Here is a 17,618-nt window from a genome sequence, read left to right on the forward strand (position 1 = left end):
CAAAAAACAAAAACAAATGGGGAACTGCAAAACATTCCACCTGCTGTCGGGAGGGACACATGGTCGAACAGTCATGCACGATACCGTTGCGACACTTTCATGCAGACTTGTGCTTGGGCACGAACACATTCTGAGCACCTGGAACATGTGGCACCACATCGTGCTGCTGCTGTGGGGAGACCACACACCAAAAACACCCCCCCCCCCCCCCACACACACACACAATTTCTAATATTTAATCCTTCTTATCGAGCGGACAATACAAGTATGATCCTTCTGTTCCTTTGTATATGACCATGGGTCATATACAAAGGAGTCGTGCATCATATACACTCAACAAAAATAACAAAAACACTTTTGGTTTTGCTCCCATTTTGTATGAGATGAACTCAAAGATCTAAAACTTTTTCCACATACACAATATCACCATTTCCTCAATATTGTTCACAAACCAGTCTAAATCTGTGATAGTGAGCACTTCTCCTTTGCTGAGATAATCCATCCCACCTCACAGGTGTGCCATATCAAGATGCTGATGAGACACCATGATTAGTGCACAGGTGTGCCTTAGACTGTCCACAATAAAAGGCCACTCTGAAAGGTGCAGTTTTGTTTTATTGGGGGGGATACCAGTCAGTATCTGGTGTGACCACCATTTGCCTCATGCAGTGCAACACATCTCCTTCGCATAGAGTTGATCAGGTTGTCAATTGTGGCCTGTGGAATGTTGGTCCACTCCTCTTCAATGGCTGTGCGAAGTTGCTGGATATTGGCAGGAAACTGGTACACGCTGTCGTATACGCCGGTCCAGAGCATCCCAAACATGCTCAATGGGTGACATGTCCGGTGAGTATGCCGGCCATGCAAGAACTGGGTCATTTTCAGCTTCCAAGAATTGTGTACAGATCCTTGCAACATGGGGCCATGCATCATCCTGCTGCAACATGAGGTGATGTTCTTGGATGTATGGCACAACAATGGGCCTTAGGATCTCGTCACGGTATCTCTGTGCATTCAAAATGCCATCAATAAAATGCAAGCAGGTCAGGAATACACAAAAACAGAGCTCGAGAGAAGGCACAAGGCACAACAATCTGGCGAAAGGAATAAGGCAAACAGAGGAGCTTAAATACACCCAGGTGATGAGGTGCTGATTGGAAGCAGGTGTGCGTGGAAAGCACTAGAAAGGGGGAGTGGCCAGAGAGAGGGAAACACCCACCACCAAGAGCCAGCAGAGACGGACAAGAGAGAAAGGGACAGACAGACCCAAATGGGAAAACCCCCACAAGAAAAGCAGGCGAACAATAAAAAAGCAACCAAAACACCACAATAGCTCACATCCTGACAGTACCCCCCCTCCAGGGCCAACTCCAGACGGCCCAGGAGCAGAAGACTGAACCGCGTGAAAGTCACGAATAAGACCGGGGTCCAGGATGAAGCGGGAGGGAACCCACGACCACTCCTCAGAGCCGTACCCCTCTCAATCAACCAAGTACTGAAAACCGCAGCCCCGATGACAGAGAACTGGACTTAATGGGCTTAACCTGACTAACATGGAAAGTGGGATGAATACGCATGGAACTGGGCAATCAAAGATGGACAGAGATGGGATTGATGACCTTATACACAGGAAACGGACTGACAAACCTAGGAGCGAATTGCCGCGGAGTGGCAAATGCCAAGTCCATAACCAAACCTTTTGGCCTGCCGAGTAGGCAGGGGCAGAAGTCCGCTTATGGTCAGCAACCAGCTTACAAAGGGTGGAAGACTGGCTAAGGGCACGACGAGCCCGCTCCCAGATTCGCCGGCACCGAGTGATCAAGCTGAGGGTGGATGGAACTGGGGACCGAAGAGTTGTGGATGAGAACAAAGAGGGCTGATGACCAAAGACGACATGAAACAGAGAATAACTGGATGAAGCAAAAGGCAAACTATTGTGTGCTAATGCGATCCAAGCTAACTGTGATGACCAGGTAGATGGGTGTTGTGAAAACAAAATCCTAAGCTCCTTTTCCAACTCCTGATTAAAACGTTCAGTCTGACCGTTAGCTTGTGGATGATACCCAGAAGTGAGACTGGAGGTAGCCCAGAGGAGATGGCAGAATTCCCTCCAAAATCCAGCGATGAACTGAGGACCCCGGTCGGAGACAATATCCTGCGGGAAACCATGACGACGGAATACGTGAGTAAGCATAACCTCAGCTAGTTCTTTGGCAGTAGGTAACTTAAGTAAAGGCACGAAATGACACATCTTGGATAAACGATCAACTACAGTCAAAATGACAGTGTGTCCCCTTGATGGCGGAAGTCCAGTGACAAAGTCTACAGAGATGTGAGTCCAAGGTTGCCTAGGTATAGGGAGAGGCAATAATGTACCGGCTGGTAGACGTGAGGAGGATTTATGCACTGCACAAACCTGACAGGCATTCACAAACTCTGTAACATCAGTCACCATACGTTGGCCACCAGAAACGTTGTTGTAACACATGTATAGTTTTCTTTATTCCTGGATGGCAAGCAAAATGGCTACTGTGTCCTCAGTTAATCATCCTCCCCCCTGAGCGAAGCCGGAACGAACAACTTGCCCGGTGGACATTCAGTGGGTATGCATTCCGTCTCTAGAGCAGCTTTCACCTGGGATTCTATTTCCCATGTTATGGCAGAGACAAAACAGAAGGTGGAAGAATGTTGCCAGGATCGGATAAGGCATCAGGACCATCAAATTGTCTCGACAGCGCATCCGGTTTTCCGTTCTTAGTGCCAGGTCGATAAGCGATGACGAAAATCAAAACAACTGAAAAATATAGCCCACCGGGCCTGATGAGCGTTAAGCCATTTTGCTGTTCTTAAATACGCTAAATTCTTATGGTCAGTATACACAATAAATGGCATTTGTGCTCCCTCCAGCCAGTGACGCCACTCCTCCAAGGCCACTTTGATCGCTAGCAGTTCGCGATCGCCAATGCAGTAATTACGCTCGGCGGAAGACAACTTGTGGGACAGAAAAGCACAGGGATGAAGCCTTTTGTCTGAGGGATTCATTTGGGACAAGATTACCCCCACACCGATGTCAGAAGCATCGACTTCGACCACAAACTGCCATGCGGGGTCAGGAAGGAGTAGCATGGGGACTGATGTAAAGCGTTGTTTTAGGACCTTGAAGGCCTCATCACATTCTGGGGTCCACTTGAACGCCCATAAGGACGAGGTCACATTAGGCAGCGGAGCAGCGACCGTACTGAAATTTCGGATGAACTTAACGGTAAAAGTTCGCAAAGCCCAGAAACCTCTGGACCTCCTTATGGTTCGTCGGAACTGCCCACTCACGCACTGCCGCCACTTTAACTGGGTCCATCTGAATCCTCCCTTCTGAGATTACAAACCCTAAAAAAGATACAGTTGGTCTATGGAATTCACATTTTTCTGCCTTAACATACAGATCACTGTGCAACAGGGTTTGCAGGACTGTGCGCACATGCTGGGTATGGGTCTTGAGATCAGGGGAAAAGATCAAGATGTCATCTAAATAAACAAACACAAATTTATTCAAAAAGTCACGTAAAACATCATTAACCAGATTTTGGAAAACGGCCGGCGCGTTGGTGAGTCCGAAAGGCATCACTAGATATTCATAATGACCAGTGGGAGTGTTAAATGCCGTTTTCCATTCATCTCCTTGCTTGATTCTGACCAAGTGGTAAGCATTGCGTAGGTCTAATTTAGTAAAAATCCTGGCGCCTTCTAATAACTCAAAGGCAGTAGAGATCAAAGGCAGAGGATAGCGGTTTTTCACAGTGATTTCATTTAATCCTCAATAATCAATACATGGCCGAAGTGACTTATCCTTTTTCTCTACAGAGAAGAAACCCGCCCCTGCGGGCGATGAAGAGGGATGAATTAAATCCGCATCGAGCGATTCTTAGATATATTTTCGCATTGCAATGCATTCAGGACCCGACAGAGAAAACAGTTTTCCCCGCGGTGGACTCGCCCCTGGCAACAACTCAATCGCACAGTCATAAACGCGATGAGGAGGCAGTGATTTAGCCTTAGCTTTGCTAAATACCAGTGCTAAATCATGATAACAGGAAGGTACTCCCTCCAGATCAGGAGTACCATTAGATGGAGGTGTAGGAATTTTTATCAAACAATTCTTTGAGCAAGGAGGCCCCCATGAAATTATTGTCCCGTTGACCCAGTCGAAAATGGGACTGTGTTGTTGCAGCCAGGGATGCCCCAGAATAACAGAATGAGTCATCTTATCTAAGAAAAAGAAGCTGATTGACTCCACATGGTTCGCATTGACAGTTAAGCGGACTGACTGAGTGCAGTGAGTAATTTGTCCCACCTCATGGCCATCCTGTTAAAAGGGAGTTTTTCCTTCCCACTGTAGCCAAGTGCTTGCTCACAGGGGGTCGTTTTGACCGTTGGGGTTTTACATAATTATTGTATGGCCTTGCCTTACAATATAAAGCACCTTGGGGCAACTGTTTGTTGTGATTTGGCGCTATATAAAAAAATTGATTGATTGATCCACAGCATTCACCACCAGAGGTCGTGAGAGACGGTAGAATTTAAGGTGCAGGGATCTGGCGATAGATGATAATATAAGATTGGCGTCAGACCCAGAATCCACAAAAGCGGGCACAGAAACGGAGGACTGATCAGATTCTAATTTGGCAGAAATAGTATTCTGAGAGGCCAAGGAATAAATTGAATTGTGACTCCACCCGCACCGCTGGCTGAGAATTACCAGAGGCACCTTGGCTGGACAGCCAGAAACCACATGACCCGACTGTTCACAATAAAAACAGAGTTCATCCTCCCATCTGCAGCGTCGTTCCTCCTACGACAGCCGTGTATGGCCCTGCAGCCACGGTTTATCAGTGCTGCGAAGTGCGGAGTCGGTTTTGGTGGCATTCATTCAAATTTGTTGATGGTTTTAAAAATCCTGATTAAGTGCCAGTTTAGGAACAAAGCTGAGCAAAGGTTAAACAAAGGCTTTCTTCCATCTGTAATTTTATAGCGAAGATTTGTCCCATCCTGTCTTTGACTGATGCTGAGACTCTGATACATGCATTTATCTGTTCTAGACTGGACTATTGCAAGTTCTATTTTCTGGCTCACTGCAGTCCAGCATTAGGGGTCTTCAATTGGTTCAAAATGCTGCTGCCATATTTTTGACACGAAGCAGTAAGTTTGACCACATTACACCCATTCTGGCATCCCTTCACTGGCTTCCTGTCTCTCTGAGATCAGATTTTAAGGTGCTGTTACTGGCCTATAAAATTGTTCATGGACTGGCACCTCCTACCTGGCTGATCTGGTTGAGCCCTACGTGCCGGCTTGGGGCTTGCGTTCACAGCGTGCAGGACTGATGTGTGTTCCTAGGGTGAATAAAAAGTCTGCGGTTCACAGAGCCTTTTCTTATTGTGCCCCGGCTCTGTGGAATAATCTCCCAGCGCAGATACGGCAGTTGGACTCTGTGTAGACTTTTAAGTCAAGATTGAAGACCCATCTTTTTCCCTGTTTTTATCATTAGTATTTTATGTTATTGTGTGTTTTTATTCTTTTTACTTGTTTATGTTTTATTCTTTTATTGTGCTTTTTAATCTTTTAATTCATTTTGTTCTGTTTTTCAAGTTGTCCACAAGTTGTTCAGGTTGTGTGAAGCGCCTTGAGGCGACCCCATGAATTGGCGCTATATAATAATTTGAACGATGCCAATGAAAGTCCAGATTCTTGTTTCATTTGGCTTCGTTGCCCTTTGTTAGTGCTGTGTGACCGGGCCATTAGTGGGATGGAACCACAATGATCTCACAGAGGACAAAAAGAAATGCCTTTTAAAGGATGCTCATCTTTTAGTGACGGAAGCGACAAGACACAAGATCTTGAAGGATTAAAACCCAAAAGAAGCAACACACATAAAAACTATAGCAATAGATTGCAACAAGGGGACAGAATATGAGGAGATGAATAATAAACTATAATGATGGAAGGGACATGAAAAAATACAAAAGGCATGGAGGAAAAAGACACAAATGCAGAGAGAGAAAGTGATGGGAGCGCATCAAACCTAAGTAAAACAGTGACACCAGTACATTGTGCCATGCGCATCAACTGAAAGTAAACAGAAGAAAGACCTGAGCATTGCCCCAAGCACTGAGGGGAAACTGAACACAAAGGAACCACTGTAGGAGTGCTCTGTGGAACAAACTAACTCAGAGGAAAAAAGGTTCACTACAAGGGAGAAATAACAACCACAGTTTGCAATTGGGAGTGGCAGAGCAAGTGCTAACCAAAGTTAAACCCATGGAAAGAACCCTGCACAGAATGCCAGAAATCCCTGTTCACTGTAGAGTGTGGAAGGAGAACAAAACAAACCATTACCAATAAAAAGGCACTGAATATGTCCACATAAACATTTAACTCCTTCAGAGTTGTCTGGATGTCATGGTTGTTTCCCTCATGAGTCACCTTTCAGCATGGTCACTCAGTTTTTTGAGAACTGCCTACTTGAGACAGATTCACAATACATACTGTACTGTTGCATTTCTTAATGCTCCATGGAAATGAGTCCAAGACATATACAATGACTTGGAATGTACATGTATCCATCACCTGACTTGTCTCAGAAAAATGGATGTAAAAATGATGATTTAATCCTGATATTTAGAATAAATCCTGCTATCCCAACTATTTTTGGAATATACTGCAATCCTCAAATGCAGTAATGGATGTATGTTAACAAATGAAATGAAGATGACTACACAAAACATGAAATACGTATCTTGGGTTCATATTGTCTGCAGTAAAATAGAAATCAAAGTATATGCCAGAATTACAGATTTTGTTGTGTTAACCATTTTCCATATCAACTTTTTCTGATGTGGGGGTTATTTGCTGGTTTATATAGCTCACATCATCTCTCTAACAAATCTGGAGCCGTACTGGTACTACAGTTTTTTTCAACTGCTTACACCCAAAAAAGTGGAATGCTTAGACTAAAACTTCAAATCCAAAACTTCTTGTAAGAATAGCTAAAACACAATGTGACAATACCTTAAATTTTCTGCTTTGCACTTTGCTTGCAATTCTTGAAATACCTTGTTATCATTGGGGAAAACACTTTTAATAAAAATGCAAAACAGATCTGGCAACTGGAAATACTTATGCACACACCTGAAAACACTCACACAGAAAACTCACCACCAATCAGTCTGACCTTCAGCACTACAAATAGAGTCAGGTAAGACATTTTCAAATCTGCAATCATGGGCGGTAACACCCAGCGAAAGAGGCAGAGGACAAGGAACACAAAGAGAGATATGTGGACAAGGACAAAAACAAAGAAGAGCAAGAAGGAGAAATGTTTCAGATGAAATTCGAGCAACTTTGGTGGACCATGTGATCAACCACGGCCTCACACTGAGGGAAGCTGCACTCCAAAAAAGGTGCTGTCTCAATGAGAAAAGGATGTAACATTTTGCATAGATTTTCTCGTTATTTTACTGTAACTTCACTACATAAAGTTATTTCAACTTACGTATCTAGAGAACTCTTGTGGCATTTAGTGGCCAAATGGCACTGCACATCACACCATAAACACCACACCAACAGTGAGGTTTGGAGGTGGGAACAACATAGTGTGGGTCTGTTTTTCAGCAGATGACACTGGCAAACTTAATATAATTGAAGGAAGGATGAATAAAAAATGTAGAGATTCTTGATAAAAAAAAAAAAATCTGGTGCCATCTACCAGGATGATGAAGCTGAAATGAGGGTGGACATTTTAGGAATACAGTGATTCCAAATACACAGCCAAGGAAACTCTCAAGGGTCATTCCATGTCAATTCAATGAATATTTGAGGGGCCTCACGCACTTTGTCTCAGATTTAATATACTTGTATAATATATAAGCCTAGTAACCGTGGAAACGTTGGGGAATCCCCCTGACAGATCTATGTGCAAGCATTCTGGGGTGTGCCATGAATCATATGAATGCAGTGTGTGCACACAATTAAAATGAAATTGACATTTCGGCACTAGAAATACATTCACGAGTGCACAAATTAGCCATAACTGGATGCTTAAATTACCCAGGAAGGAGTTTCATAAAGAAGGCCATATTTATAACACATAAAGTAGATATCAATACCTTCAAAATGGAATCAGTTTGAGGGTGATTCTTTAACTACGGGCACTATTGGCCTTGTAAATGTAATTTCCACTACACCATTGCCTTACAATATAAAGCGCCTTGGGGAAACTGTTTGTTGTGATTTGGCGCTATACATGTGCTCTGATGTCACTGTTTATCTCCATAGAAACTACCCAAACAATCTTTCATACAAACTGTTTAAACAATCTTTCATACAAACTGTTTAAAGGGACATTACTAAGTCCATTATTTGCTGAGATATTCTACCTTGAACATGGCTCCAGAAATGACGACCATAATTTTTGCCTAAAAAACAGCAGACCCCATGCACACTAAATTTGCCATATTTCAGAAACTACTTGGCCTACAGGCCTCAAACTTCAGATTTGTTGTTCTGAATTGTCTGGGAATAATTTATTAAAATCTGAAGAAAATTTGAGACAAAGTGTGTGAGACCCTCATTGAAATGTCCCTCAACTGATTTCAGAGAATGACAATAAAACTGTTAGAATGGTCCAGCCAACCACCTGACTTGAATTCAATAGAAAATCTATGGAAAGAACTGAAGATCAGAGTTCATAGTAGAGGTCCACAGAACCTTCAAGATTTGAAGACTGTTTGTGTGGAAGAACGGGCCAAAATCACACCTGAGCAATGCGTGTGACTAGTTTCTCCATACAGGAGGCATATTGAAGCTGACATTACCAAAAGGCTTCTGTAAGAAGTACAAAATAAATTTCAGTAAGTGTAGCAGCTGCACTCTGTGTTGTGTTGTTATGACTCCATCCATTTGCTCCCCTCGGGACGCAAACTCATGCTCCTCTGCATGGAAGCCAGAATCTCTAACCAGAAGGCTAAATTCCAGGGCTCTGGCTTTGTGACCACAGAATCCTTTGAACTGTTGGGAGTGAGGTTTAGTAACTACAACTACACTTTTTACCTGTGTCATTCCATTTTATACACATAACATGATTTCTGTACTTATTTTTGGTGTTTTCCGTGTATGGATCACTTGGGTTGTTACAGACATCTCATGAAAATTTCAGGTCAGGCTAACTTTGATTTGGGTGTTTGATTATTGCATATTTTTGCAGACTGAGTGATGGTAATACTCACACCCAAATTAAATTAACGTCACTTCTGAAGTTTTATAAAGTAAAACATCAGCTATATGTTTTAGTTTTAAAGTATTGCACTAATTTTGAAGGTTTTAGTGTGGACATGTTGTGTCCAGGTGCATGGGTAATCTCAGTACAGTCATGACAGAGGAAATGCATTTGAGATGCTCTGATCAGGCTCCACACGGGCAACAGCATTAAACTCTTTGTATATTGTGCCTAAAACTCTCGTGACTATATTCTCTGGGTTTATAGATGTTGTTATTGTGTTTGTTTTATGTAAAAATGCCAGAAGAAGGTCAGGTTGCTTCTCCATCATGCTTATTGTCCTACAACACTGTTTGTCATCTTTGTTCCAGAGTAATATATATAAGATGTCTTTAGTTTGCATTTATTAAATTCCATGCAGATTAAATGTAGCACACGGATTATTTGGAATATTTGTTTTGGCAAGTTTTCACGGCCTCTACTGCCATCTACTGGCCAGTAGTGTTCATGGCAGTATTCCCCCAAAGTATTGAGATATCCTATTTACGCGCCTGAGAGTTGTTGCAGCCTCTTGCAGCAGCTAAAGAAATAAAAATATACATTTTGGTTGTATAACGTTCATTTACAATTGTCATCATGGATTCTGTTGTTTAAACCCCAGCAACTCTCTGGCACATGAAAACAAAACAAAACAAAAATCAATCACTGGTATGCAAAGGATTATGGGTCAGGGTCTGAGCGTCTGGGCGCCAGTAGATGGCAGTGTTCAATGCATTTTGACCCCAGTTATATCAGACGGTTGTCTAATCACAACTTGACTTTTGAGTTTTGCAAATGTCTTTTTTTTTTTTACATATGAATAAAATTGCATATTTTACAAAAGCACATTTATATGTAAATACCAACACACGTCACATCACATTAACATGTTGGTTTTTACATAGAATGAATGAGTCAACCAATCAGTGTTAGCGACAGCTCATTTACCCATAATCCCTTTGGCATCTGTCTGTGTTTGTTACAAAACTTCAGAATTCGTGCATTATTTAAAATTAAAAGATATGTGTTATATTTTCTTTGTACAAATGACAGAAATGACATTAATGGAGTTATTCTATGTGGATTTTTTTTTATCAAAACCATAAGTCAAAACTGCTTTATTTCCCAAGACCTCTGCCTCACTGCAGCACTGCTGTATCCTGTTAAGCAATAATGGCTTGTTTTATGTGTGTAGAGTTGAGCTTAGCTTCTCTCAACTGCTTCACTGCTACAAAGTACTGTATGTAGTAAACAGGAGCTATCAGCAGTGGGCAGGGCGCACAAAGACTGACTCATTGTGTGGGTCTGTGGTCACCTTTGATGCTGCCAGAAGTGACTGTGGTGCTAAAACTCAAAATCAGCTTGCTAGCTAGCAGTTGTTGCAAGTGTACCGGAGGCAACACTGGTTAGCTGTAGCTTCTGATGAATTTTTGGGTGGTTTATCGGTTTAGCTTTATAAAAGATAACTTTTCAATTAGCTGATTAGCTGTTATCAAAGCTAACTTTTTGGTTAGCTTTGCCCACCACTGCCAACCCAGAAATTTTGCATATGTGCAAAACAGTCAAGGTAGAAAAACATCAGATGGTGTTCAGACTTCAGTCTGACCCCCATTTGACTGCAATTTTAATATTCTTGCGGCATTCGAAGAATTCTGATGCAGCTGGTCTGCTCTGTGTCAGCCTGATCCTGTCGGATTTCAGAAGCTAAGCAGAGCTGGATCTGGTTAGTATTTGGATGGGAGACTTCTTTGGAACACCAGTGGCCATGTGTGTTTCTCCAGGTAAAACTGGAGTTGCATCAGGAAGGGCATCTGGCATAAAACTTGTGCCAATTCCCAATGCGGATTGGACTGTAACCACTGTGGCGACCCCAGACAAAAACCAGGAGCAGCCGAATGAACAACAACATTCAAAGAATTCTGATAGCATTCGACAGGCAGTGCGATATGATCCGTAATTTCGAATGTTGGCTGAATCTCACGACTGTGCCTGAACGCACCACGAGTGCTGCTGGATTATATGTCCTCCACTCGCAATCGGACCTCACTTATACGCCAATGTAAGTGCATTCGACATATTCTCACTGCATTCTGACAGCTGTCTGGGTGATCTTAGTGTGTTCCACCTGTGTTCCACCTACATTTGTACTGAGTTCGGAGGCTTAATGTGCACGGTGTGTGCACAAATCAGTCGGGGCATGTCGAAACACAGTCGGGTTATTTGGACAGCTGTCATCCACAATTGTTATTCCCTCACACGTGTGACACGAATTGTGTTTTCTGTGACATTCCGACTGATTCGGCTTGGCTTGTGCTCATTCGTACTGAGTGCAACGGGTCTCTTAACTTTTCAAATGATATATAAATAAGTCATGAGAATACATTGCAAAATGAGCTGTGTGGTCCAGAAGGTAAACTATTACCTGCTTTATTTTTTGTTTGTTTGTTTTTTTTTAATCAGACTGTAAACATGTTTATTTCTGATGCAAAGTTGGACTTTTTAACATGAGGGTCTACAGGGATTGACTTTTTATTTTAGTCAGTCTGAACTGGTCATTTGTAGACCTGCACATTTTGGCACCTCTGTATTGGATTAATTTTTCAGCATCAGAGGTTTCTGCTTGTATTAAAATGAGTTAAATTCTCCTTGGGGGTGACTACACCACAATCTTTTATAGTTCAAATAAAAATGATTCATCTCGAGCTTGTGGGTAGGACTATGTGTTTCCGTAGGGGCCATCATAATCAACGTATTGTGATGATCCAAATAGTGCAGGACACAAGCATTTTTCTGTTGAAATGCAGAACTAATTAACAGAGTCGGGGTCTACAAACATCACTGCGCTTATTTGAGTCATTAGTTTAGCTCTCTGCTATTTTGAGACCACAGCTTACCATGCTGGTTGTTTTATTGCCTCAGAGTGTAGCTGTTATTGCATCCAGCCCCTTGTATTTGAATAATGCACAAAATATTTGTAGATGTTGCATACAGTATATGTTGCTGACTTACTTATATTTGAAGTACGTACTGCAGCTTGCAGTCAGCAGGTGAATATCAGCACCACGGACAGCTCCAATGAGCTAAAATGAGATAAGGTGATGCAACACATAGTGAATTTAAACCTTTATAATAACTTGGCTCACTTTTAGTCTCTTGTACTGTATTATGAATATGTTGCCTCTGACTTGCCTATGTGCTTGTTCAGAGGGGTTGGTACCTTACACATTAGACTTTACCCATCTGAAGTGTGTTGTGGCAGCTTTGTTGTGATTTGGCACTATATAAATAAAACGAAATGAAATGAAATGCACGCCCACAAAGACACAGATGTGCACACGCACATGCACATACACACATATCTATTTCTGCAACCTGCTTGTCTTTTCTATTTCTGCAACTTGCTCCTCTTTCTGTGAGCCAAACCACAAATGCATGGCAAAACTGAAGCAAACCCATGTGTGTCAAAGAAAATATGAGTCATGTAGGGAAATATTAGGTCATATCAAATAAAATAAAATAAATAAAATCTGCCAAAATAGACTCCTTTACTCATATAGTATGTGAGGACTGGGAATAAGACAAGGAGAAAAAGGCTTGTCCTCAGACATGAACTCAGATTCAGTGTGAGGTGTAGTCATAGAATAAAGGACATGCCATGGCTTTGATCAGGAGAGGAGACTTGCACGGGCGAGAGAGGTAAAATGGAGGAAGGTATCTGAATATCTGTCAGCCTACAGAGGTTTCTATCTGCTCTGCATCTGTACGGAAAAAAAAATTCAGAAGGAATTCTATTTTGACTGTTTCTGAAAAATCTCTTGTACAAGAATGTATCCTGATCAGGCTTTGAAATGAAAACCCTAAAACACGTTGTGCAATCCAACCGCAGCAAAAGATAAAAATTAAAACATTTGCTTCTTCTTTTATTTATTTATTTATTTATTTAATGATTTGCACATCACGTGTAGCGTTATGGGGACTTGAATGTGCGCGTGCGTGTGTGTGTGTGTGTGTGTGTGTGTGTGTGTGTGTGTGTGTGTGTGTGTGTGTGTGTGTGTGTGTGTGTGTGTGTGTGTGTGTGTGTGTGTGTTTCAATATGAGATCCGGCCAAACAAAATGTGAAGAGTCGAGTTTCACCTTTCCTTCAGGAATCAGAGCAGCTTTCTGACTGTGTCAGTCCTGCTTCAAATCTCTGGAACTAGAAAGTGAATGAGAGGAGGATTAGAGGGGTAATGCCTGCAGATGAGAGAAAGAGGGGGAGAGGGGTGGCAGTGGATTGCCACTCTGGAAGGATTAGCCCTGAAAACAACTTCACAGTCTGAAGCAACGTCAATCAAGGACAAAATTCAACTTGTTCACAAAAAATCTGTCTTGACATCGGTGTGAGTGTGTCTGTGTGAATGGATGAATGTGAGGCATAATTGTAAAGTGCTTTGAGCTTTTGATGCAGATGAAAAAAGTACTTGTGCCTTATACAAATCAGCGTGCTTCATTTTCTACACATACAATATATACAGTGTGTGTAAAAAGCACAACATGTGTAGCGTATTAAAACAGAGATAATAAGTAAACATGTGAAATCAACAGGGACGCTGCAGCCAATGCATGTAGTTCCATGGCAATCTTCAAGTGTTAATAGGGTTTTGAGGGGATGCATACACCCCCACACCACCACCACAAGCCGCTGACCAAAGGTATGATAAAAATAGGAAAGGTCTTGCATGAATAATCTAATTGATGAATCAGTGTGTCTAAAATAAAAGTCATGCAGTCAATGATGATTACAGAGTCAGTATTACCTTCCCAGGTTGCTTTAGTCAGAACCCCCCCCCCCCACACACACACACACACACTTTTTTGCCTGAATAATTCATATTTATAATTCACATAATCATCAGATGCGCCACTGAGATCACAACACCAAAAACAAAAGCAGCAGCTTTTTTAAAATTCAATCCATTTCTTAATGATTGCAAAATACATGTTGCACATGTGCATGGATACTCAGGATTATCTATCAATCAGTCAGTCACTCAATCAAACTTTAACACCTTTCATACATCAAAAAGTAGCAGAAAGTGCTTTTCATAATAAAAATGCCTGCCCCCTCCCAACACAAATCCATACTTAGCCACCCCTGAACATGCACACAGAGGCATTCAAATATACTTCACCTCCTCCCCTAACACACACACACGCGCGCGCGCCTGGTAGCACAGCTTGTCAAAAGCCAGGTTTAAAAGGTCTTCAGATGGCTTTTAAAAAGTTGACTGTCAAATTTCTGTAAGATATCATATGAAAGATTAATGATGAAATTTCATGTAATAGTGTTAAATCAGCTCTGTCTTCATATAAATTAATCAAATTAGTTCTGATTAACTTGACTTAACACTGAAGATTCATTGTTTCATAGGTGTGTCTTCATGCATCTATTAGAGCTGAAAAATAGACATGACACTTTTTCAGCATTAAATTAACCCTGCCATGAGTGTATATGCCCCCATTCAAAAGAGTGACATCAACTCTGATGTAGTCTTAAATAAACTCAGTTGATTGATTGATTGATTGATTGATTGATTGATTGATTGATTGATTGATTGATTGATTGATTGATTGATTGATGTGGAATGATGAGTGTTACAGCTGTAAGCCCTGTTTGGTTGTGATGCATGTTTTGGCTCCACTGATTGATGTTCTAAAACAATTTCCTTCAGGATTAATAAAGTTATTCTTATTTTTATTCTTATTCCAGATGAGGTCAGTTGTATGTGTATGTAATGTACATTAACACTGCAGTGAGTGTATATCTATTTGGATACCAAGCTGATTAAACACAATAATACATCTGATTCGACATTATTTCAAATGAGGTCATATGCACTTCCTGCAGTATTAATATAACACTGCAGCAAGCGCATGTAATCCCATGTAAAATAATGTTAAATCAGCACTCTATCATATTGTAAATGTATTATGTTCATTGATGAAGAGTCTGATTTAACACTAAAGCAGCTGATATAATTTCGAATGGGGTCATACTGTAGCTGCAAGTGCCTGTATTCCCATGCAAAATAATGTTAAATGAGTGGTCTGGCATTGTAAATGAACTCTATTAATTGATAATCAGTTTGATTGAACACTGTAATACAGTTCATTTAATTTTTGCATGCATGGAATTATATGCACTTAAATTAACTGTGCAGCAAGTGTATATGACCCCATGCAAAATGATGAGAAATAAGCTCTGTCATATTGTAAATGAACACTATTAGTTGATGATCAGTTTGACTGAACATTCTAATACAGTTCATTTAACATTATTTTGACTGGGGTCATATGCAGCGAATTCATTTAAACCCATGCAACATGGTGTCAAATCCATTCTCTCATACTGTAAATGATCTCCGTCTGATTGCGCAATCTATTACAGTTAATTTGGCACTATTTTGAATATGTATGCATTTGCTGCAGTGTTCATTTAACACTGCAAAATGCGCAGTGAATGTTCCAGCTCAGATGAAGACGCACACCTGTGGAATGATGAACCTTTGCAGCTGGAAGCCCCGTTTGGTTCTGATGGATGTTTTGGGAGCTGCGCTGGTGGATTGTGACGTGTCCAGATGGTGACACACTTTGCATGTGTATGCAGCAGTGTACATTTTGCATTTCAGAAGCATTTCGGTAAAATAGGGAAGCGCAGCGCCAAAATGCAAATCCGTGGGAAAGGCCGGGGTGTGGGCTCATATAGAGGGAACAGACTACACACCTCGTTTATCTTGAATTTTAATTGTGAGCTCCACCAACGGCTCCGTCTCCCTATCCAGCCTTCTGATGATGGTGATGTCGCCGCTGTCGCGCCCCACGGTGACAGGTGAGCTCTCTGACTCCGGATAAATCAACTCGTAGGCGGCTGACTGAAACCTGGTGGGACTCAGGTTGGTTATGACCGAGCCGATGCTGGCGTCTTCAGACACGTTGAGGGAGACCACGGCGGCGGAGTCGCGCAGCGCCCGCGGAGCGCGTCCTGTGCGTCCAGGACGCGTCGCCCACCGCCGCGGAACAATAACCACCACCACTCCCTTACTGGTCAGAGGGGGCCAGCCGTGGTCCCTGGCGAAAACATAAAATTTGACTTTAGAGGGCAGCCCCAGGATCGAATCTACGAGCAAAACTTCGCCTGTTTTGGGGACAACATAGAAACTGCCATTTTTAGGCAGAGAAATGTACGTCAACTCTGCGTTCTTGCCGCTGTCTGCGTCAACAGCCTCCAACCTGTAAACCACGCTGCAAAGAGCAGTGGTGTCCTCTAAAGTTATGTGGACAGTGTCTGCACTGCGAAAAGTGGGCTCGTGATCGTTGGTGTCCAGCACGTCCACTTTTACCGACGCAACAGATTCGGACGCGCAGAACTGGCAGCACCAAACCAGACTCAGGACGTACTCGGAGCGGGCCTCTCTGTCTAAAACCCTGCAAGTTTTCAGCAAGATATTTCCCCGCTTGTGATGCATAAATGCGCGGAAGTCTTCGCTGCCGTTCCCGTACAGTTTGAAGTGCATTCCGGAGCCCGGGCACCATTTTTGCGCGTTGATGCGCCTCGCCGGTATGCTCAGTCCGTTCACTTTAGAAGCAGCTGGTGAGTTCTCAAAAACATGTCCGTGGAAAAAAGGCAGCCGCTCCTCTGTTTGATATCCAACAGCCGGCGTCAGAAGGCAGCACAGCAAAACAGCCCAAATCATGTTGGTGGCAAGTTGCACCTCCAAGAGATTTCAGGTGGAGGTTGGAGGCAAAACCGTTAAAAAGGAAAAGACAGACACTTAGACATTTCCTTCATAGTTATCCACGATAAGATCCGTGAGAGAGACTCGTGCGAACTTTAAGTTTTTGCATCCCTGCTTTCGGCTCCGCGCAGCGCTGCCGTGCACACGCAGCGCTGGTTTCGCGTCCAGCGTTCAGCACCGAAGCACCGGACAGCGCCAAGCTCGGGGGCGTGGCGGCGCACGGGGGAGGAAATGAAGCTCCTCGGTGAACCCCACCCCGTGAGACGGTCAAGAAGGTTCTCTGCCGCCTCAAACTCCCCCGCCGTGGCTGAGCCGGTGCAGACGTTCCAGTCGGTGCAGCTAATCTGCGATCAGCGGAAAAGAAATGTTGACAGAGTCAGAATCACTCGTCCTTCTCCTCCAAAGGGCATACGGGGAGGCTCGGTAATCCCCCGCAGCTGGCTCCATTGGAGCATTTAGTTCGCTGTCTGAAAGTCAACCCACGTCGGGGCCAAAAGTAATTGGACACAAACCATTTTATTGGGGGGGGGGGGGGG

At 42.8% G+C, this 17,618-nt stretch overlaps 1 protein-coding gene across 1 annotated transcript in view; it reads right to left on the minus strand.

The window, feature by feature from the left end:
• The window catches only part of LOC117516100 (neural-cadherin-like), a 540,129-nt gene extending 523,084 nt beyond the window's left edge, over positions 1–17,045 (minus strand). The window contains exon 1 of the mRNA XM_034176992.1: positions 16,071–17,045. Coding sequence (XP_034032883.1) covers positions 16,071–17,040 — 970 coding nt within the window. The 5' untranslated portion in view covers positions 17,041–17,045. The remainder of the gene's footprint in view (positions 1–16,070) is intronic.
• Positions 17,046–17,618: the final 573 nt, after the last annotated feature.

Source organism: Thalassophryne amazonica, chromosome 8 (assembly GCF_902500255.1).
Source record: "Thalassophryne amazonica chromosome 8, fThaAma1.1, whole genome shotgun sequence".
Classification (NCBI taxonomy): Eukaryota; Metazoa; Chordata; class Actinopteri; order Batrachoidiformes; family Batrachoididae; genus Thalassophryne; species Thalassophryne amazonica.